General features: G+C 38.2%; 1 protein-coding gene across 1 annotated transcript in view; it reads left to right on the forward strand.

Annotated features, from left to right (window-relative positions):
* LOC142336263 (arylsulfatase B-like) overlaps nt 1-23,486 on the forward strand; it is a 37,484-nt gene extending 13,998 nt beyond the window's left edge. Inside the window, exons 6-7 of the mRNA XM_075384956.1 lie at nt 7,016-7,129; nt 22,847-23,486. Coding sequence (XP_075241071.1) covers nt 7,016-7,129; nt 22,847-23,144 — 412 coding nt within the window. The 3' untranslated portion in view covers nt 23,145-23,486. The remainder of the gene's footprint in view (nt 1-7,015; nt 7,130-22,846) is intronic.
* The last annotated feature ends 299 nt before the right edge of the window (nt 23,487-23,785 follow it).

The raw sequence follows: 23,785 nt of genomic DNA on the forward strand, positions 1-23,785 counted from the left end.
GAAGTTTGTCGGAGAGAACACTGATTGCAAGAACTGGTTCAATCTATTATCCTTTATTTCAGGTCCGTACTTCATTTGACATCTTTATTGTTCAGTTGTTTTGATAGACTGGTAGACTTGATAAGAGTCTCTAGATGTTTAAGTATTACACTATTCTTTTTAGACTGAAAAACTTTCTCATTGTACTCTTTTCTGTCATACTCTGTTGACGCAGTGACATATTTTCAGAATGTTATTATACTTTGTTTTCTATAGTGTCTGGGTTTTTTGATCAGGCATTCTCTATGCCTTTCAGGCCTCTCGATGAGATTTGATGAATTTGCTGAAAACTTTGTTGGGAGATTTTGCCCATGTAGTACGACAAGGTACGTAAAAAACAAAAACATTGAAAAGATAGTGGTATAACTCGTAGCTCATGTCGTCGGTGTGAGTAATAAGAGAAACACTTAATGGGCGTTTTCCTCAGATACTGGACTTTTCCTTCAAAATCTAGCGATCCAAAATATCGATTTTTTCCTCAAGTAGGCTTTGCTTCCATGACTTGCCCATATTACCGACAAGTGAATAGCATAGTAATCAGAGCAGTTGTGGATTTTTTCAAAAACTCCTTGTTTTCTAGCATTTACTACTTAGTTTTCGTAGAACACAAACTCCAAGAACATTATTTTGGCAATTTGGAAAGGTATTCACATGATCTCTTTCAGGAACTCCAGAAAAAACTCTTCCTCTCCAGCCTTGCGGTTATAAGTGCACAACTTTGTCTATGGAAAAATTAACTATTAACTCTCCCCAAATGACGACAGACAGGTTTTCTGTTGTAACTCCTTTTAGCAGTTAGATGTCATTAAACGTCTATCTATAAGTGCTTAGGTTTTGCAGATTATTTGGATTAGAGAACATAACATAATTTATGAGTGACGTAGAATGATTTTTGCCTGCAGGACATGAATTAGGAAATTCTGAACTGACAAATCCAGATTCCAAAGAGTTTGATACCGCAACCAGAGCTCCTCCATGTGCATTTTTGTTATCTCTGAGTTCGTTTTTAGAGCGATAAAGGGTTTATATCTATCAATAAATCTGAAGAGTTTCTATTTCTGTTCAGCCACATTTCACTGAGACATAAAATATTATATTGTTGGATGGACACTGGTATTTGCGAAATAATTTTTTTACGATTGAATAATTATCTTTAATTAGAAAATCTTGGTTCATAAACGATCATTGTTATCAGTTCAACCCATGCAATCACCCATGCAATCATACTCGTTTCCTTCTTGGAAAAATTGTTAGAGGTAAACTTCCTGTTCCGGGCAAATACATTTCACCCGCCACTGAGTTACAGCTAGTATGATAATGCATTAAATTTTGAGCTCCCCACTCAATGGGTGAGTCAAAAACTTATCAGTATAGATTGTCCCCGCTCATGGATGACACACTATTCAAGGCCGACTCGCCTCTTAACTTCTGCAACAAGGATTCAAAGATTTGCTCGCGTTTCATATGTGTCTATAATCTCGCATCCCTTGCAAGGATCATGATTGCAGACCACCGAATTGATGTAAAAGAGACTGATTGAGATAACCTACTGAAGGCTACCGACAACCCCGCCGGCTGCAAATTTCTGTTATCAGTCAGAGTAGCGATTCGTTTGAGGGTCTTACGAACAGTCTCTGAAAATCCTCCAAACGTTTCGAAAGCCAGAGGAATCAATTGAATTCCGACTTTACTACAATTCTGGGCGTACTGTTCGTACTTCCTGTCCTTAGCAGCTGACAGTGCGAAACCACTCTTCTCCGACGCATTTACAATGGAGAAGGGACGGTAACATCTAAAGCTGCTGGTTGACCAGCATTCCATACAGGTAAAACAAAATTGCCCGGTCTGGAGTTATTGTCGGGTAGTAAACTTTTCTGATCACAGATGGGACACAAAAGAGCTTCCGAGCAAGCTGATGTAATTTTCTCTCGTATACGATCATGATGAGAGATCATATCATCGCGACCATTGCATGACACTGCACAGTTGCCCATTACATCTAGAATCCCAGATTTACAAAAAAGACAATTTCTCTTGTTCTCGTATAATTTTACACCATTTGATATTGTGAACAACACGGAACTCATTGGACAATCAGTGCAGTCCCAGAGCTGGAATGGGGGCTGCGGATAACCAGGCATCAGATTGCGGTAGAGAAAGAGATTGAAAGCGAGCTTTTTCTCTTATGGAACTTTGTTTTCCTAAAGAGTTGACGAAGGTTGAGTTATCTTTTTCCTCCTGAATTTTTCTTTGAGAGGGATATGTCAGCGAAACTTTGCTTAATCGTTCAACTGTCTTAACAAACGAGATGTCTTCAATTGGATTATGGCCTGTTAATTTTTCAACAAGAACAGAGGGTTGAAAAACAGATCCAACGTATGCAGCCTGAACTTGATCTGCTCGTCGTCTTATTCCTACACCGGTTTTATTGATGGGAAGGCGTGCTTGGTCACAAAATGTCTTTGACAACAAAATTCCAAGAATACCTTCAAAGGTTGCACGCTGAATCGAACCAAATTTTCGAAAGATTTTATTTTATTTGTCCGAAGGAGAATTGCATCGCTAAGAGTAGACCATCTTGGGAGCACCAAGGCAAAAACGAAAAATACCAAGAGCATATTGAGGATCGTCTACATATGCTAAATTGTCTATAAGTTCCCTAATTTTTAATCGCGTTTGAGTAAACAAGACGAAACAAAAGCATCAGATCCTACAGCAGCTCCTAAAATTTCAATTCCATCTACACAGTTCCTCTTGATCAAACTGTCAACTTTCGCCATGCTTTCGGTTGACCATAGCTCGCACTTATCCTTCTTGGTTCGAAATCAAATTTTTTCTTGATTCTGAGAGAAATTTTAACGGCTTACAAAGTTCGATCTCGGTTCCTGCAGTAATTCCGTCATCGATACCAGCAATGATGCAAGAGATTTTGTATTTTGATCTGGATTTCGTCAATAAGAGGCCAGATGGCCAATGAAAAAAAAAGTGGACCTAGTGGATCATCTTGTTGCACTCCTGTCTGACTGTCAACAGTTGAGCTATTGAAGAACAAATCACTATGTTTCGAGTAATAAAAGAATACAAATTACAATATACTAGGCATCAAAACTTTTGTTCAGCCGAGGAGACGACTGCGTTTCTGAAATCAATTTGGAGTATGCCCCACTTTTTACTATCTTCATTGTTTCGAAGGTTATTTTTGTGGCATGCACTATGCTCTCGGCACCTCCTCTGACAGCAACTCCCAAATGCTTTGCACCAAACAACTCAACCGCCTCGATGGCTGCTTCTTTTGCAATGCACTCGGCAAAAAGCGCCAAATAACTTCACCCACAGCAATAGGTCTAATGCTGGTTTTCTTTTTATTCAATGCTGTTAATGTAGAACTACAAAAAGCAAGAGCCACGAACCTTGAGAACTGGCCCTGCTGGCCAAGTTCACTAATTTGGTCAGGGAATTCATTGCCCGCTTGGATTGATCGGAAATTGAACAATTGATTGCGTCGAGAAGATGCTCTGGGTACATTTTGGACGGCCAAGCTGCTGTGAAATACAAAAAAGACTGGAGCTGCAAAAAGAGCTTTCCTTAATCGAATTGATAAGCTTCGCAGCTATAGTTTTCCATCGGCTCAAAAATTTCGTTTTCCTCTGGATGCTTTTTTTTGGGTTTTTTTGTCTGGTGCTATTCCCTCCGATGATAAAATTTTTGCCGCAAAACCAAACTGTCCCTGAAGAAAAAGGGTTTTCGCTCGAGAGGCAAGCACTTCCATTTTGATGTTGCTTTTACTTTTTGCTTGCTTCATTGAAGCCGCTTCATACCAAAGGTCAGCATACTCACCCGCTCTCCATCGCTCAAATCTATTCATCATTGAGTTTTCCTGCTGCTGCTTATGTTTTCTACCCCCTCTGTTTGAAGCACGCAAAACACATTTGCTAACTGCGAAAAACTTCTTCCAGTTATCAACCCAGTCAGAGTTTGAGATGCAATCCTCTATGATTGACGTAATTATCCCAGAGCTTGGCATACGAAACTTCACGGGGATATAGCGGTTCGTTGGAATGTTTTTACTGCAAATAGTGTTCAAATGTGGTATTTGCTAGGATTGTCACAGGGGCCTGAAGAGCCGCTTCCCGGTGTTGCAGATTGAACCAACTCGTCTATGCGGGCAGATAGATCTTTCGGTATCTTTTTCAATGCTGACAAAATTTGAGTGAACTGTGAATACGCCCAAATTGATTTCGAGCACACACATCATAGTTTGGACCACACTGCAAGTACCTCACCTTGCACCTGACCAAGTCGTGCTCCAAGATGGAGACTTTATATATGTTATCTTTTCTGTCGGGATAAAAAAGGATAATTCCCACTGGAATCAGGAAACGAGATATGTCGTCGTTTATTGTCAGTCACTTATCTGCTGTGTTAAACCAGTTGAGGTGTCTGACATAACGTTTTTTAACTGAAATGCTAGTGGTTTGTTCCTGTGAGTATCTTTTGAAGGGAGACATAGAAACTGGCACTTTTTCAATGATATTCAAAGAACATTGAATAGGGGGATGAATTGTTGATTATATCGTGATTTGCTTCAGACTGGACCAGATCTTTAGCTCTTAGATTTTTTTTCAAGGTCAAAACGCGATAAGGATTCAATAAGCAAACCGCTCCATGAATCGTATGTTGCGATCACCTGAAAGGCGATAGGGAGGAGAGGGGTTGAGGGTGGGCTGTAAAGTTTGGATCCGACCGGTTTTGACGACCTTCCTCGGCCTCAACTTGAAAGTCTGGATATTCTCCCTTCACACATCCACCCCACAATGTAATTTCGGAGACAAAAAAAGGAAGGGGTTTAAGATGGGTCCTAGAGTTGCAGAATGTATAAAATTTATTTTTAAAGATGGTCTATTCAGAAAGTTATCAATAAATTCAGAGCACGTGCAAAAAATGCGAAATTAGCGAAATGCATATTTGCCAAATTAGCTGAATTCCCGATTGTATCCCAACTTCTTGTTTTCTATTGCATGTTATTCAATAAAGTTTTTCAACAATCGGACCGCTCTTCCTCTGTTGATAAATTTGACCATTAATAAGTTCTAGATTATTATTTTTAAATTTTCCACCGGGAACACTTGCATCAATCACTTGACGCCTTTTTCTCAGCGCCTGATTTTGTTTATCAGTATCTTTCTATGTTAAAACAAGAACAAACAAAACCTTGACTGCTTTGTTTGATTGACTGCCTTGATTGCAGATCGTTTCAGTACTGTCTGCTCTGGGCAATCAACAGTCTGCATCAAAATGGTTTGCCACTGTCTCTCTCCCTCTCTATTAGTTTTTTATTGCAGTCTTCCTGTTTCGACTCTTCCAAGTTGTTTAATTTCTCGTGTTTTAGGATATTTTTGCTGCCCTGAGTTTTGTTTAGATTCTAAGAGTTCTTTTGTCACTTGATTCATATTTGATTCCATGGGAAAAATTTGTTGAAAAACAGTTAGGGTTACAAATTCTGAAAAATCTGAAAATTTTTTAACACGACACATTGATATAGCAGAGATGATATTGTGGTCTCAACGTTTATTTTTGTATTTTCTGACATCGATTTTGTATTTTTAAAATAAAAACGATAAGGTTGTACTCTACCCTTAAGTTTGAATACTCTTGTTCATATTAATATATGAGAACTTTCAAATAAAGCATATTTTTGTGAAAACTTACTGACGATATCTTAAAAAAATGGAATAAAATATCAGCTGTCAGTGAAATATTTTCAATTGAAAGTGAGGCAAAAAACTAAGTCCACAAAATCGGCATTTCTGACAAATTTTTTAAAGTACAGCAGGGCTTCTAGTTACCACCTAATCTTTTTTCCAGGTTCGAACACTTTTTTTGAGCAAATAGCTGTGTTTAACTTTTCCTTGTTTCCTTCGTGTGTACCAAAAATTTTGTGCAACTTTGGTTCTACCAAAACTATCTATGGTCAGAACATCTTGCACACTTTGCCGCCCTATGATCAGAGCTTTCTCTTAAAAGTGCTTAAGTTACCTGAAATTTGTATGAAATATGCTATTTCAATTTATATTGGCCAAATGGGATCAAATCCTCAAAATTTCTCCCATTGCAGCCCATTGCCAATTTTGGCCAAGGTGGTAATTTCGCAAAACTCCTACTATTGCAGCCCTTTGCAGACCACTCTTACAGCGCAATTTTGGACAGGGGTAACTCCTTAAAAGTCCTCCCATGGCAGCGAATTGCAGCCCACTCTTCCAGGCGCAATTTTGGTCAGAGGTAACTCCTCAATAGTCCTCCGATTGCAGCCCACTCTTACATCAAAATTTCAGCCAGTGGGTTAATTCCTCAAAAGTCCTCCCATTGCAGCCCACTCTTAAATCGAAAACTTGGCCAGGGGTAATTTCTCAATAGTCCTCCGATTGCAGCCCACTCTTACATCAAAATTTTGGCCAGGGGGCTAATTCCTCAAAAGTCCTCCCATTGCAGCCCCTCTCTTACATTATTTTAAACCCCCTCCCCCAGACCAACTTACCCCTCACTCTTACATCAATTTAACCCCAATAGACAAACGACCCCCACTCTCAGCACTCTTAGAACAAAATGGGAGGAATTTAGGGAGCACACTCAACCCGGGTAGTATTGAACCTGAATGTTGTGGCAAAAGACTTCTGTGCGATTATTGTCCAGTCCAGACTATCGTGTGACCGTATAGCCACTTCCAGACCCTGAATTTTGGGTTAAATGATCAGGTAACTTTCCAACAATTATCTAAAAAGTTAGTGTTTCTTTGTAAGTGTGAATTATAAAGAATGAACCTTGAGAAAGTTAAGTTTATTTGCTAGCAAATGTTCAGCTTTTTTCACCTTACAGCAGCAGGAATTGCAAAGAGTTTAAAAAATATTCCAAAGTGCCAAAATGTCATTTTTCGCACCCACTTTTATCTTCAGTAATCAATCGTGTTGTATGTTTTCAGAGACAATTTTAAACTGCACAAAGTGACAAGGGGTCTGTGGCTTCATGAGCAAGGTGGAGGAGAGATCATGGATGGCTGGTATCACTACAGGGGACCATTCAACCAGACAGACACGTAGGTAACATTTGCAACATCTATGTTTGCATCCATTCAACTTATCTTCTTATCCGGATCTTTGCCATTTCCTTATTATTTGTCTGAAAGATTTCTGACTTACTGCAGTGGCATTAATACTCGAAAAAGTCAGATTCATTGTGAGCAGTGGAGCAGTGTACAGTTTCATTATGGAGCACTATGCCTGTTAGCTATCACTATTTACGGTCGCTAACTTATTAATTTTGGTCTCTGCGACAAAATTCCATCCAACTATAAGTGGACTTTCAGTAATATTTATTGAGAAAATCGAGATTAATTAAATAAGCTAGAATGCCAAAACAGTAACTCCAACAATTGAGGTTATCAACTTATGCAGAAAAGCAAGAGATGAATGAATACATTTAGTATATAGTAAATTTTTTACAAGTGAATTACAAGTGAAGTATAGAAAAGGTGCTACTTTTTGGGTCCAATAAGAACACTTCCAGCGCTTTTTGTGGGGAACAAACAAGTATTTATAAAAAATATTTGGTATGACAGCCAAGAGGCAAGGCGTGCGTTTCGGTTGCGGAAAAAAACCCCACCAAAAAAACCACTTCGTTTCAGACACGTTTATCACACCATTGATTGATTGTTCAACCTCTTTCTTCTTTGGATGTATCAAAAAGCCATAGTTTCATGTCAACCACAACCTGACCAAACTTGGCGGCAGGGTGATGCCGCGTGGAATCTTCAGTCTTAAAAAGTTGCAATAATTAGTAAAAGCGCAATGATGATGCGAAATATTGCGATCTGAAATGTGGGGAACAATAGAAAAGAGACCACTGTCAGTAAGCTTCTTGTTAATCTAGTACACATTGCAGCGCATACTAGCATTCCGCTACGATTACGGAGAAAAAAATTTAAAAAATCATTGATATCAGTTCAACCTTTTATGTTTGCACAACCAACAACAACGGTATTGTGGCAAATAAATAATATAAAATGCCGCGAAAAAATAAAAAAAAACAGTTTTTATACAAATGTGCCTTTGTCGACACCATCTGCTGCAAATTGACCACTTATAAAAAGTGTATATCATTGCGATATAAGGTTGACGAGACCTTTTATTTTGATACTGAAATATCTAAATAGGATATTTAAGTTTTGAATATCGTCATAAGAACTCAACGAATAAAACTTTTTTATTTTCTCAATTGAACTGAGTTGAAACCTGTTATTTTTCTGACTAAATTGCAAGTCGACAGAAACCAAGAATAATGAGAAAATATTCAAAATATTCTAAAACAAATAGTTTTCAAGTATCAAAAAAATAAGGATGATGTGCAAAAAACTTTGAATCACTTCTTCGAGGTTCACAGACTGCCAGAGGGATCTTTTAACGATGAGAGTTGTCAAAAGTTAACGAATACCGTAAAAACTTGAAAATTCACAATTTCATGATTATTGAAATTGATTGAAACAATAGCATTGTTGCGGTGCAACATTAATTGAATCACTTGCTTAGAAATGCTTTTTAACGCTTCATGCTTAAAAAAGTCAAGCTCGAAAAGACCAAGTGAATTCGATAATATCGTACGAAATTATGAACATTTGGTTTCAGCACGTGCTTAATTATCATTGTTTTCCTCATCTAGGTCGTATTGCTTTGAAGGCCATTGTATCAAAGGTCATTGTATATCGTAACATACCGGCCTCCTTGAGCTGGTTCAACTTTATTAATGTATTACTGAAAATGGCTTTTTGGTTAAGTGGTCAATTGCGTTAAATAGTATTTCTTGGCAACTCATCAAAAGTTTTTTGATACTTTCTTAAAATCAATCAGTTCTTGTTTGCCAGTTTTGTACCGTTCTAATGTACCTGTTTTAGCAGTTATTGCTCGTCTGTAACCTCTGTTGTTCATTTTTTATCTGTGTCATCTTATTTGACAGACCTTAAAGGCGACATGAAAATATCGTCTTTTATTAACAAGACAAGCTTGTTGACTGGTTGAATAAATAGTCCAGTTGATGTCTTCAGTTCAACCACTCGAAATATTCTATCAATTCCATCAAAGACCTTTGTTTTTCGTCCCATTGGATCTAGAGTGGGTAGTGTGTTCTCTTCCTTGATTATTACTACATCATTGATATCAATATTTTTTGTCCTGTTTTCCACTTTTCCGTTGCTGCAAGTTTGACAAACCTTCTGTTGACCACTTTTTCCAAAACCTCTGATGAGGTTCTCCATCCTCTTCTTCTGTCGGGTCAATGCAATTGCTTCTTTTCCTGTTGGTTTTGGTTTGGGCAATGCTGTGATTGGTCGTTCTATCAAAAAGTGCTTGTGTAAGTGCTAAGGCATCCTTTGAAACATTTCAAACGGACGTAATAGGCCTTTAATTTAAGATTGCTTCAATTTGTGTCAACCATGTTGTGAAGTCGTCGAAAAACAGTTTTGTTTGTTCCAATGCTACGGTACATATGACGTTTCAAAGATTTGACAGCGACCTCCCATAGTCATCCAAAATTTGGTGTTCTCGGCGGAATAGTCAGCCAATTAATTTTGTTCTCCTTGCCGATCGTTGATATCAAATTGTCAAACTCGTGGGTAGCTAAGGCTTGTCGAAACTCAAACTCTTCATTGGTCCCAATGATAGGTGTTGAATTGTCGCTGTAAATTTCATCAGGAGTACCTCGACAAAAAACAAATCTTTTAATGGCCGTAAGACAGACGTCCTTGGTCAGAGACAACTGGCTCTATGTGAACTGGCTTCTTACTAAAGCACATAAAAATTGCAACATATTCAAAGTTTTTTCAAAAGCGTTCGAGTTCCATTTTTCGTGTAGAACGGTCCACAATAGTCGATTCCGGAGTAATTGAACGCAAATGACGCCATTATTTGTTCTCGAGGTAGATCTCTCGTCTGAGTTTGTAACACCTTGGCATTAAGACGGATACATGGTTTGCATCTGTATAAGACATCTTTCCCTACAGAAAACCCTCAAGGTATCCAAATTGTTCGTCAAAGCGTGTATAACGTCAGTTGAGGTCCTCCGTGAAGATTTTTTCTCGTGTGCTTCTCGAATAAGCACTTCATTGATTGGTGATTTCCTTGGAATAAGAACTGGAAACTTTCGAGCGATTGTTTAAATTGAATTGGCTTGGCGTCCTCCAACTCGAATGACCTCAATTTCTTCATTAAAAAATGGTGAAAGGCTGTAGAGATTGCTGCTTCTGGGAAGTTTTTTTTATTCTCTGTCTCCCTTTAGTGGCTGCTCCATAGGTTTTAGAGAAACATTTTCTTTCTCTGGTTTCATCCTTGTTGAATTGATGTACTCTTTTGCTGAAACTGTCTGTATTCCCAGCAGACACGGTGTACAGCTGATCCACAGGACCGCCGGCCCAACCTACATCAAGGTTGACACCCTGATATAGGTTTGATACCCCAAAACCATCTACGCCTCTGACGCTGACAAGAAAAACTGGGCCCCCGACCCTACCTATAACTAGGGAACTAGTAGAAAAAGAGCTCGTATCTTCATCTGCGCCCCCGACGCTGACAAGACTACCTGGGCTTCCGGCCCTACCTATACCTAGGGAACTAGTAGAAAAAGAGCCCGTATCTTCATCAGCGCCCCCGGCGCTGACAAGACAACCTGGGCTTCCGGCCCTACCTATACCTAGGGAACTAGTAGAAAAATAGCCCGTATATTCATCTGCGCCCCAGGCGCTGACAGGACAACCCGGGCCTCCGGTCCTACCTAAACGTTGAGGAGCATTGGTAACTAATGAGATCCACGTGAAATCCTGTTGTTGATGTAAGCACTTGGGCCACCGTCCCTACCTATACCACCAAACCCCTCTGGTCCAGTGGATTTGTTACGGTGCTGAACGTCTTGTTGTGTCGCTTCTCTGCTGCTGTTGCTTGCATCTTCAGTGGGCTGATTCCCCATGATCTTGTTTTCATGACAAAAAATCCGCTGTATGAAGCTGTACTGTTGAAGTCGTCCTTCGTATAAATCTTTATCTTGTAAAAAGACCGAATTATACGTCCAGATCATTGGTTGAGACGTAGACTCATTACTGACAGTCCTTTCGTTTGGCATTGAAGAGCAAGCTGTTCTGCGCTTCAACATTCTTTTTTGTCGGCTGTTTCAATTTTGAAGATTGAGTTCTTCTCTCGATACTGCTGATGAACCTTTGGACATAAGTAAATATCATTGTATCTTTATGTTTTGACGAATGCCAATTTATCATCAATGAAATTGCGTTATCTTTTTTGATAAAATTGTTGTCAAATTTTCAGATTGCACCTTCACTTCTTTTTCGGTCTCTTCTGCTGTAGGTGACAAGATGTCAAGTGAAGGCCAAGAGTTTTTGAGGTTGCCGCAACCACTCTGGTCCATTCCACCAAAGCCTATGGTTCAACAAATCAGCTGCTGCTTATACTCTTGAAGCACAATCCGCTGGATTATCTTCCGTTGGAACATTTTTACAACTATTGGCTGAAATAATTTGTTGTATTTTCATAAATCGGTTGGCGACAAATGCTTTCCATTTCCTCGGATAATCTTGTAGCCCGGCATTTTTTTCCGTAGAATCTGACGACGCAAAAACATTCGGAGTTGGAAATTGTTCATTCCATTAGCATTCGTCACTGTCTCAACAAGCTTAGCTCCCAGCAGGGCAGCACAAATTTCCAACCTTGGCTAATAAACTGATTTGATTGCTGCATGTCTTGTCTTTGCTGTAGGCATTTTTGTTTCAAGGAAGTTGTCTGTGTCCTGTCTGATGAAACCGACAGCAACATATGCTGCAGATGAAGCGTCGCAAAAGACATGGAACTGCAAATCTGATTTCTTGGCTGGCTTGAGAACCTTCCGTTGAAGACTACTTTTTTCTAGATCCTTCAGTTGTGCTCGAAGTCGCAGGTACTGCTGTAGAATTGGGTCCAATGAAGATTGATCCCAGCTAAGTTTGTCCATCCACAACAGTTGAACAAAAGATTTGTGTTCAATAGTCGTTGATGATAGCCATCCTAGTGGGTCAAATAAATGTGAAACTTCTGAGAGGATTTGCCATTTAGTAAATGGAGTTCCATTTTCAAGTGTTACTGCGAAACCAAAATGTTCAGGATTTGGTGTCCACCTGATCCCAAGCGTCTTAATGGCATAGTCTTCGCTTTCAATTGTGTTCCCGTCTTCCGTTTCTCTGAAAGTGGCAGCTAGTCTTGATACAAGTCTCCAGTCGCCAGACACCCATTTCCATATATCATAACCTGCTGAAGCAAGAAGCGTAATAATGACGTCCTAAAGCTTCTCTGCGGCTCGTCGCATCCTAGATGCGATTCGTCGCATCCTGCAAATAGATCATCCATATAAATATCAGTTGTAAGTGACAAACGAAGTTTATTGTTTCTTGTTTCTTTGGCAAGAAACTGTAGGGGGTCTAATTGAATGAAAAAACGAAGAAACAATGCAATATCTTATCCGAGTCATACGATGAGTTTTAATTGTGTCTCAATTTGGATAATTTTACAATAATCGGTGGTAATTTTTGTTTTCCTTGTTCGATTTCACTTGTCCGTACATTTTTGCAATGTCAGCAGAAAGTGCTACTTGATGTAGTCGAAATCGAACAGAAATGCTGAAAATGTCTTTCTGAACTTTTGGGTCTGTCGTTAAGAGATACTTCTGTTGTCGTCTTGGCCGATCCGTCGAAAACGAACCTCGACTTGGTGGTATTGCTTGACTCTTTGAACACACAATGATGACAAAGAAAGTAGCAGTTTCCGACGGGCTTGATAATTTCTGGTGTTGGAAGTTTCTTCATCTGTCCGAGATCCAAGAGCTCTTCAATGGACTGCGTATCTTTTATAAAAGTTGGCTTGTCGTTCCAATCTGAATAGAAGACTTCGGAGTCGTTTCTGGCTTGTGGAAGTGAATGTCTCAAAGCTTTTGTCGCGTTCTTGAAGGAAAGTTTCACTATGAAGCGACCCTCAGGCCTTCTTCTAGTTGTTTCCTTGAAGTGATCATCACGGCGTTTTTCATCGGCTGTCCAATGCTGCGCTGCTGGAACTTCTTCTAATTCCCAAAAACGCTGCAAATTTTCTGGCTCTAAAGAAAGAAAGAAAGTCTGCAGATAGTTTGTATATTTTTTTTTGTATGATCCCTTCCAATAACAAACCAACTGAACATTGATAGCCTATCTGTTATTCCAATGTTAGGCTCCTTTAGTTGATTTTGATTGTTGCCAATCATCATGTCTTCAAGAGGTCAATTGATGACGGCTTGTTAAATTCTGGGTCAGCAAGCTCCAACTCCTTTACTGTTTTCCATTGGCTGGTGCCAAGGAACGTTGATTGCAGATTATCAGAAATTTTTGTCAAATCTGATGCACTAACATTGACAGTTGACGATCTGTTCCTTAATGAGATAGGAAGTTCCACGCTACCTTTGTTGTCTTGAACTGTCCCACCTTGTCCAAAAAGTTTTGTGTTGATGCTTTTCTTCTTCAATTGTAAGCGTTGTACTGTTGCTTCGGTTATAAGTTTGTTTTGGAAAGCTGATTCTAGAGGTGCCTTAAGTGGAATTGTCCGGCCATGAACATTAACGGAAACAATTGCGGTTTGTAGAAAGACTTCTTCTGAAGTTCGTTGAGTCATAGCTCCTGTGAACTTTTTTTCATCCTTCGATTTCGCAATTGATGTTGTTGTAGCTTTATTAGTCTGTTTTTCATTCGCTTGAGTGCTGGTTGTTTTGCTGGTTGTCTGCTGATTGGTGTTTTTTTGTGAATGTTTTCACAATGAAAAAGAGTTTGATGCTTTCTACCACACTGCTTGCACTTCGATCCATAACAGTCTTCTGATCTGTGCCCTGGTCGCAGACAATTGAAACAGATCTTTCTAACCTTTATCAGCTCTGCACGTTTGCCTTATGAAACCTTCTTGAACTTTCAGCATTTGAAAATTTAGTGCGTTTCTTCACAACATTCGCTTTGTTGCTCGGAAGTCGCCAAATGTGTGTGAAAATGTCGTGGATTCCATTCGCTTTAGTTTTTGTTGCTCCAAATCCATTTGGAGCTGTTGCCTTGACTGCTTGCGTGTTCTTCTAAAGAAAGTCTGAGCTGTGCATATTTGAGGTTCCTTGACCTTTGAAGATAGCTCTCATTGTTTTCTTGTCTCTGTAGGCAGCTTCTCACTGACCAAGTAGACTAAAAAGATTTCTTGACTGTTGACTGGTTCACCCAAATTTTGCAAGGCAAGTTGATGTTCTTCCATTGCTCCGATTAAGTTTTTTAAGTCTCTGGCAATATCGGTTGTCAGTGATCCATACGAAACAATTGAACGCAGGCGTGTGCAAATGATCATCCTCTTGTTCTCGTATCTGTTTATCAGAGTGTTCACAGCAATGTCGAAGTTGTGATCGGTAACTGGTATCAAGGCAAGCAGTTTGGCCGCATCTTCTTTTACAGAAGCTTTTAGATACTGCAGCTTCTGAATTCCTGAAAGAGAACTGTTGTCGATGACTGCTCCTTTGAACAAATCAAAGAACGAAGTCCATTCCTTATAATTACCCAAAAATAGTGGCAGATTGAGTTTTGGTAAAATGAATTTGGCTGAGTTCCTTATAGTATCAAAGAGCGTTGAAGTAGATGTTGCGAAGTATCTACTGCTGTTAAAGGTCCCTTAGAACGTTTCGTGAAGCGTTTGATTGCAGCAATTTTCTGTTTCAACTTGTGGTCAACTTCTTCGGACTCTAGAATGTCATTGTTCAGTGTTTCAGCCTCCGTGAAGTTCTGTTGAAACTCTTGGTTCAAAGTTATCAGAAAATTTTGCTTTCGGGTGAGAAGCGTCGCTACCTGATTTAGCCTCTTGAGGTCTGCTTCTGATATGGTGTATTGATCTTTTGACATAATGTTTTCAGCATCATTGTCAAACCGTGTAGCAACGCTGCGGTGTGATCCCCGAGACTGTTTCTGCATTTCAAGATTGGACAATTTGAATTGCTGTTGACTTTGAGGGCGTCTTTTTCTTCTTTTTGTTGTTGGTCTATGTTCGTATCTTATTCATTTGTCTTTTTTGTTGAATTTGCTGTGCTGAAAGCTAAAAACACACTAAAAGAACAAAAAAGATTGGGAATCGCGGTTCATTTAATCCCCCCTTCAAAAGTTGCGGCCAATTTTTGCGCGCGAACTTTGTGTTATTACTTGGAAGGAGCAAACTTCAACTAAAAATTTCGATTTCTCCGCGAGAACAGGGAGAAAGATTATTTTCCCCGAAGTTTCAAAAAAGTTTTTTTAACCCTCGAGAGATGGTTCTCCTACTAGATAACTTTAACAGGTTCCAGAATTAGGTTAATCGACTTTTTGATGCAAGTTAATCAACTTGTTTAAAATAAGGGGGATGTGTTATCTAATGGGGGTCCGCTTTAAGCTTCCCCTTTAAAAATCCCAATTTAGATTTTTTTGCTAAGGTGTTCGAGAGTTAATGCTTTTGCTGCCTAATGCTTTGACTATTTTATCCTTAACCTATTTGTTGGCGGACAAAATGTTGCGGTGCAACATTAATTGAATCACTTGCTTAGAAATGCTTTATAACGCTTATTGCTTATGAATCTCAAGCGCGAAAAGACCAAGTGAAGTTGATAATATTGTTTGAAATTATGAACATTTGATTTTAGCACGTGGTTAATTATCAATGTTTTTCCCATCTATCTCGGATTGCTTTGAAGGTCATTCCATCAAAGGTGATTGTAAATCGTAACAAGCATCCACACTTCAATTTCATTTTCATTGACACAAAACGTTGAAAAAAAATGTAAGCAGTTGTTTGGAAAAATATAGCACGACAAGTTCTGAAATAACAAAAAACAAAAAAAAATATAAAGGAACAAAATGGACTGCTTTGTCCAGTTTAAGGAAATGTAAACAAATAAACGATGCATTTTACAGACGTATCGATTTAAAATTAGCTAACTGACGACGAAAATTTAAATCCAGAACTTTCTTTTTGGGAAATGCTTTTAAAAAAACTCTCAATTGTTTTTATGAGGATTGTGTCGGTATTTTTAAGTTTGGTACCTGCAAATAATTTAAAATAGGCTAAGAAGTATATTTGTTGTCATTCCCTTGCAAAATAGACTAATATGTCAAAAAATCAGGTCACATTTTGTCGTAAAAAGTCGGGTCAAACAGTTTAGCAACATTCCTTCCTCTCTAAAGGTAAGGCTAAAATCTCTATCGTCGATTTTTACATATATTAGCCAATCTAATCGTAATTTGAGCAATTTGCCGAAAAAAAGAACAAAAGTCTGACGTTAGCCAATTCGATTCGAAACTCAAAAATTCTTTATAATTATTAGATATAAACTCAATGGGCTTATTTATAATTTATAATTATTAGATATATTGCCCGGTCAAAACTGACTCTACCAAAAAAAAACAATTAAAAATATAGATCCCTCCCCAATTAAGTACAATCGGATTAATAACTTTTTCTTTCAAGTTCTTCAGTCCAAACGAACAGTGTGTACGTTCTTTACGTAGCTCTAGTTGCTCTAGAAAAACCCCGAATATTGATCTAACGAATGTTATTTCACGATGAAATGCTCTTGAAAACTTTGAATGATCAATGTTCTCTCGAAAGTTTGCCAAATATTTGTTACCTCTGTTTGTAGGGAACAATATCGGTTTATTAAATTGATAGCGTTTGAGCGCGTTTCAATTTAAAGGCCATTTTCATTAATCTAATTACAACCAATCACATAATTTAAACCTTTGAATTTGACCCTTCTGTATTTGTAACCAGGAATCAGTAAAAAAAGGCAGTCGTGCAAGTCGCGCAAAAATGTTTTCAGTTTAATGCACAGTTAATATTTTACTCAAAAAAATAAAATTAAATGTTCTTTTTTACTCAATAAAATCATGGCTACCATAAAATCACATAAGTAAAATAGCAGGCCACGTTTCAAATGAATTGATTCACTGAAAGATTCTAATACGATACGTCACTCTAAACCAACTTTGAAAATGGATTTAGTCATTAGGACAGAATATTTGTCACATAGATATGAGCATCCAGAGCTGAACTATTTTCTCGATTCGATAACGGTGAGTTTAATGCAATATTTTTTAGTTACGTAAGTATGCCAATTGATTGATCTTCGGAATGTCACGCTTGTTTATTCCGCAGATAAATCCTAATATTTTGGGAATTGAAAAATGTTCATTAGAATTTTTGAAACCAATTTAGATATTAGATATCCTTTTGTTTTTGGTGAAAAAAAAATATCATTGTGCTTTCCAATTTCAAAAATGATCATATAATTTTTTGAAAATTTTTATCTCATCCGTTAGATGGGGAGTTTTCGACAAATATTGTGTCTCCCAATGAGATGGGGTGACAAATTTTCATGAGTTTTGATATCCCGCCCAGTAGAAGGGGAACTCAAAATTTCATTTCTCATCGTATGAATCATAAGTCAGTGGCATGAAATTTTTGGGAGCGAATACAGGAGAAATAGCCAAAGATTAATCCAAGATAGTAGCGAATGCGGTTCCATTGATGATTCAAACTGAACTAATTTCAATTACAATGACTGGTCGCGAAGCAAGATTAATAAGGACCAGGAAAAAACCTATACTATTTGGTCAAAACTCAGAATTTTTTATAGGGAAAGTTTCAACAGCAAATTTCAGATTTAAAATAATGAAGTAGTAAAAAAGAATTATTTCTGTCAGATGCAGGTTACATATATCATTACGGGAAGATAGGGAAAAAATTCGGCCTTTTTGGTATTTTGTTTTGCTTAGGGATGAAAGTTTGGGATGAACACTGAATGGTTTATTTTACAATGATTTTTAAACAGAGACAAGAAAAATAATGGCCAGTGTTTATTTGGGAAAGCATTGCTTGCGATTTTTTATACTCATTACAAAATTTTCCGGAGCACTCAGTTACAAAAAGAACGATAAATAAATTTTTCGTATTAATTTTGTTTCCAGTATAAAATGCACTCGAATTTGAACAAATTGAGGTGATATTTTAACAAAAGACAGTGTTTAGGCGGCTCAGATCATCGATATTTAAAACTCTCTGCAGAAAATTCACTGTATATATGATAATTTCACCTTTCACAACTTTGCAAATCTCTGTGGAATTCTCTCGCACTAAGTTTTTTTTTGCAGATGAACCATTGGGTATTGAATCATTGACCATGAATCATTGACTATACCAAAATTGAAACGTACCCATAAAAATTTTGTGAAAAAGAAACAAAAAGAGACAATTCTGGCACATGCAGCTAGTATTTGCAATTGGTTTCTGAGAGTTACCAAACCTATATCTCAGAGCATTAGAACTTCTAAAAACTGAAGAGTTGAGTTTTTGCAATAATAAAACAAGCGCTCTCTTCTGAAGCATCGCTAGCGGTTCATTCTATCTTGATTAGGAGTTGTTGTTTAGTGATTAGATAAAACGGATGATAAATAGTTTTTTCATATATATTTCTTTTTCAGTCTACACTCGAAAGTGAACCGAACATTGGTCATAACTAATCACAAAATAAAAGGTTTAGGCGGCTGCGTTCGCCTTTTAAAAACCACCACCCAAAATTCCCTCCGTTTCAATTCATTTCAAAAAATTAACGGAATTCTCTTTGGTGATGTTTTCATTTCTCACCTTTTAAACGTTTGAAGTCATTCCTCGCGAATTATTTTTTAAAGTCATTTTGGACTTCATATTAACAAAATCAATCTGATATAGTTAATTTTTACTTCGAGATCCACTGAGAGAAAAACAGTACGTTTTTTTTCTGATTTGTATTATATAGCAGCACATTTGATATACTTACTGTATGTTTGTGATAGCTCTATTGTTCTTCAAATAGGGACATGAAATAAATTTGAAATTGATTGTTTCAATTAGAGTAGGAACTAGGCGGATAAGCAATTTTGCGATTTATGCCATAAAAAAATTTGTCTCTCTCTCTAGAAGATCATGTCAATACATGAGACTGACTCAGAAATCATTTCATGCTTCAATGAATGCTTAAATACTTAAAACTTGACTGAAAATTGACGGAAGGAATCGAGTAATATTATTTCAGATCTCAAGTTATCTTTTCATACCACCGACAGATAATCAATTCTGTATCACCAAAAAACACTACATTTCAGCAATATCTTTTCTGTTTGGACTCATGGTCGCCAGATTCCTGATCCGGAGTGCCCCAAAAGCTTCTCGATTTGGGCCCCATGAGTATAGGATGAGTGCATATAAAAGGATGGCGGATTCAGCTTGATTGGTTCCTCTGGCACATCTTGACAGAACTTCTGGAATGATAGTATCTTTTTTTACTTATTTTTTGAAGTACAATGGCTGTGCTGTTTGAGAAACTTCCTTTTCATCTTTCGATCTTGGTGACTCGGACCAAAGTATCGCCGCTTGTGTATGTTTAAAGAGGCCATGAAAAAGGAACACTGCAATGTACAGTAAATCTGTTTTTGTCATGCTAAGCTTTCAATTAAGTTTTTTCGATCTGGTCTCAGGCTGTGGTAGATATTCAGTTTAAATTTTTTCCTGACTTTTGTTAAGCGCTTCTTCAAAATTTGAAAGTTTTGCTTTGGGCCTTTCTGTCCTTTCCTTGGATGTTGGAAGAACTAACAATGGTAACTGATGAGCATAAGAACTTATTAGTTGCAAAGCAAGTGTTAGCGGTACTTGCATCATTTGAGAGCACATTGATTTGTTTTGAGTATAGTTTCCCTTTGGCAGAGATTTTCAAATTCATATTCTATATAATTTGTGCATTCAAATATAGTTCTGCTGTTATCCAATCGTTTTGAGCAGGATGTTGCCGAAAAAGAATAGAAAACAGATAATGCCGAATGTCCTTGTCAACGTGTCAACCACGTGATGTTCATGTTCTAAATTGAGTTACTTCATTGAATGAGGCTTATTCAATTGAGTTTCCTCCTTGCAGGCTCAATTTGTATTTAACCTCACACCTTACAGGCTTCAAACTAACGGCTGTGGCTTCACGTATTTGCAGCAATTTTGCAATCGTTTTTGTTTTGTTCCTCAAACAGGTATTTTCTGGTCCCATTGTCGTTCTTCTTGAACGAGATGATTTTAAACTTCCTCAGTGGAAACAGAGAGACAGCGCTGTTCAATTAGACTCAGCGCAAACTATGAGACAAAGTTAAGCTGTTGTGCACTGTTGGGTGCAATCGTTTTGTTGGTTTTGCCGGCTAAACTGGAGCAGCTGTATCTGTGAAAGCTTTGCAATTTTGAGCTGAAGCTGTGTTGCATCTCTGGCAAAGGTAATTGGTGTACCAATCATCAACTGTTTCATCTCCAGTTTTCCTTTTGATCTCCTAATTTGGAATTGTTCTTGCGGCTCTTTTTTGTTTATTCAGTATCAGTTTAATTTCGCTATCCTACTTAACACCAGAATAGAATCGTGTAGCTGATGTTGAGTTTTGAAGCGTTCCGCTGCTTCTGAGAATGCCAATCTGAGCTTGTCTTCCTTGTAGGTCTCCATGAATTTTTCCCACAAATTAAAGTGTTAGTTGTGCTGGCGTGATTTGGCACGCTTTTTTTTACTGCGGATCTGTAATTTTTTGTTGTCTCATATTGTCGGCGGACCAAATATGTACGTTTGTGATAGCTTTATTGTCAAAAGAAGCAAAAATATAGGTTGAAAGGAGAATTGACTGGTTTGAATTGAGGGACCGTTAGGCTCACAAGCAAACGTATAATTTCAAACAAACAACTTGGGTCCGCGATTTAATGCAGAGAAATAAATCAATGCACGTGATTGAGTAGGAAATCAAATCATGCGTCAACGCAATTTACAAAAATTCAGCAGGATTATAGATTGCAGGTGGTAACGACTCAATGAGACGCGCACTCCTGGAGACTTTAAAGCCGGCATTTTTTGTCTGGCTCATCTGTATAGAGCAAAATCTGTACAGTAAAGAGATAGGGCATTACGAAAATTTCATGTGCATTTTTCGAACAAATGTTAAGTTGAGCGTGTATTAGCTAATTAATTCAGAGAAGGAATGAATTCTCTCCCCTAGTGTATTTATGCCCCAAGTTACAATTTATGTGTTGTTATATAGCATGTTACTATACAAAAAATCAGCACTAACACCTGGAGGCGTAAAAGTTATATGCCCACAAAGCTGGGGGCCAAATGAAGACGATCCAATGGATTTAACGGATCTATCCTGTTCGAACATCACTCCCAGCTTACTCACTGCTTCCTTGGGTCCGCCCGTCGCAATTGACGACTTTATATAGCACGTTACTCGAGAAACACAACCCTGGTCCAGCTTTCAACGCTAAAGGTTGCTGAAAAATGTAAGATTTGCGGCGAATACATCCATTGGTTATGATGGCACTGAATTCGGTGAAAGCGGCGAAAAAACGTTTGCCGCTTAAATTGACATATCTTACGGCGTTTCGTTAATCAAAAATTTGTTAGATTTGTTAATTTTACCAATGAATTTTTTTACCGCTTTTCTGGGAGCAAGGAAATCTTTTTCACCGCTTTTTTGACACTTAAGTGGTGAAAAGAATAAAATCGCCGCTCAGAATTGGGGTCTTTCCCATTATAGCCCCCCCAGCTTAGTGGTCAGATAACCTATAGCCCCCAATCATGGTAAATATACCATAATGGGGGGCTATATTTTCATGGGGGGGCTATAATGGGAAAGACCCCAGAATTGTTATTACTACAAATGATCACTACTAAAAACCGCAAATCCAGCAAAAGTTTTTGGCGTATGTTTTTCATATAGAGGAGAGAATCTGATTTAAGTTTTTTAAAAATTCTTTTAAATGCGAGACATGTGGGACTGTAGAAAAAGAACTGGTTGGCATGCAATTCAGGAAGTTGAATAGTCTAACCCGAGTACTGAGATTTTTTTGGTATGAACTCCAGTGAATGCGCTGAAAATAAAAGTTTCGCAGCTAAAAATCGCAAATCTTACGAAAATTCAGCTCTTCTAACCGCATGCATTGCATAAAGATACCGCATGCATTGCATCTTACGAAAATTCAGCTCTTCTAACCGCATGCATTGCATAAAGATACGGGTGCTTTGCGGTGTAAAATATTTTTTGCACCGTTATTCACCGCATTTCTTACATTATTTTTTCAGCAAAGCTTTGACCCGCAAAAATTGCACTGGGTAAGGTGGATCGCGCACATTATTTTACCCCTCTGAACAAATTACCCCCTCACTCTTACACCTTTTTACCCCCCATGGCAGCCCAACTCTTACCTCATTTTACCCCCTCTCGGCAAATTACCCCCTCACTCTTACATCATTTTACCCCTTTGGCAGCCCAACTCTTACATCATTTTACCCCCTCTGAACAAATTACCCCCTCACTCTTACACCATTTCACCCATTGCAGCCCACTCTTACATGGCAATTTTAGTCAGGGGGGTTAATTCCTCAAAAGTCCTCCCATTGCAGCCCATTGTAGTCCACTCTTACATGGCAATTTCAGTCGGGGGGGGGGGGGGGTAATTCCTCAAAAGTCCTTTCATTGCAGCCCAACTCTTACATCATTTTACACCCACACAAATTACACCCACACTCTTACATCAATTTACCCCCCATAGACAAATTACCCCCCCCCCCACTCTTACAACAAAATAGAGGATTTTAGGGAGGACATTAGACCCGGGCGCTTTATCTTCGAGTAATTTGTTTTATTAAGTCCTATATTTTTTTTCAGTCGCCGCATTGACACTGTCGGCGACTGGAAACTCCCAATTACAAACTGCAACATTCCTGTCAACTACACAGAGTGCAATTTAAAGCCCAACTCGGGAACCCTAGCATGTCTATTCGATATTATGAAGGATCCTTGTGAGTACAACAACGTAGCTCTGGATTACCCAGAAATTGTAGAGAAATTGTCTGAGAGGCTGAAAGAGTTGAAGTTGACAATGGTCGAATCTGCTAAGAGAGATAGTGACCCCCGTGCAGATCCCAGCAAGCATGGGAATGTGTGGGCATCATGGGTTGTCTAATATAGCGGAATATATAAGCACAACTACGCTTGTCCACATTTTTCGTTGATATCTCCCGTGTCTACTACACCTGGACTTATGAAAGCACTCCAAAAGTCCCTGGGGTGGAATGGGGAGGGGGAGTTGTTGTTTACACGGTAGGCATCGGTTCGGAGGCGCTTTAAAGAAGAAATCTGATCATGATAAATATCTATAATACTTTCTCCCCTGTGCATTTTTGTAAACTCGTAAAAATTCCAATTTGAGATAATAAAAAAATGTAAAACACCCAACAATTAAATGAAGTAACTTTGCATGTACGAACATAACAAGTAATTTAAAATGTATGAATTTTGTCGTTAATTGAACGCATCAGCTTAATACGAAGACAATTGATGACAATTGGAGAAGTCAGTAGGAATCAATTATTAGGTTCCCAAAAGCTATTGATCCAAATATTTAAAGATTCAGTTAATGAACAACATAACTCAGTCAAGCACGGGAATCAATTGATCTCATGCAACGAAAAAGACTATTCTGCAAATCAGTATTTCTTCAAAAATTAACGAACAGCACTCAATCACGCGTCGTAATGTTTGTTGGAAAAATTTGTGCCCTCTGGGATAGTGTCTACATTCTATAATATAGATTTTAAAATAACC

The sequence above is a fragment of the Convolutriloba macropyga genome, chromosome 3 (genome assembly GCF_964194025.1).
Source record: "Convolutriloba macropyga chromosome 3, txConMacr16.3, whole genome shotgun sequence".
Classification (NCBI taxonomy): Eukaryota; Metazoa; Xenacoelomorpha; order Acoela; family Convolutidae; genus Convolutriloba; species Convolutriloba macropyga.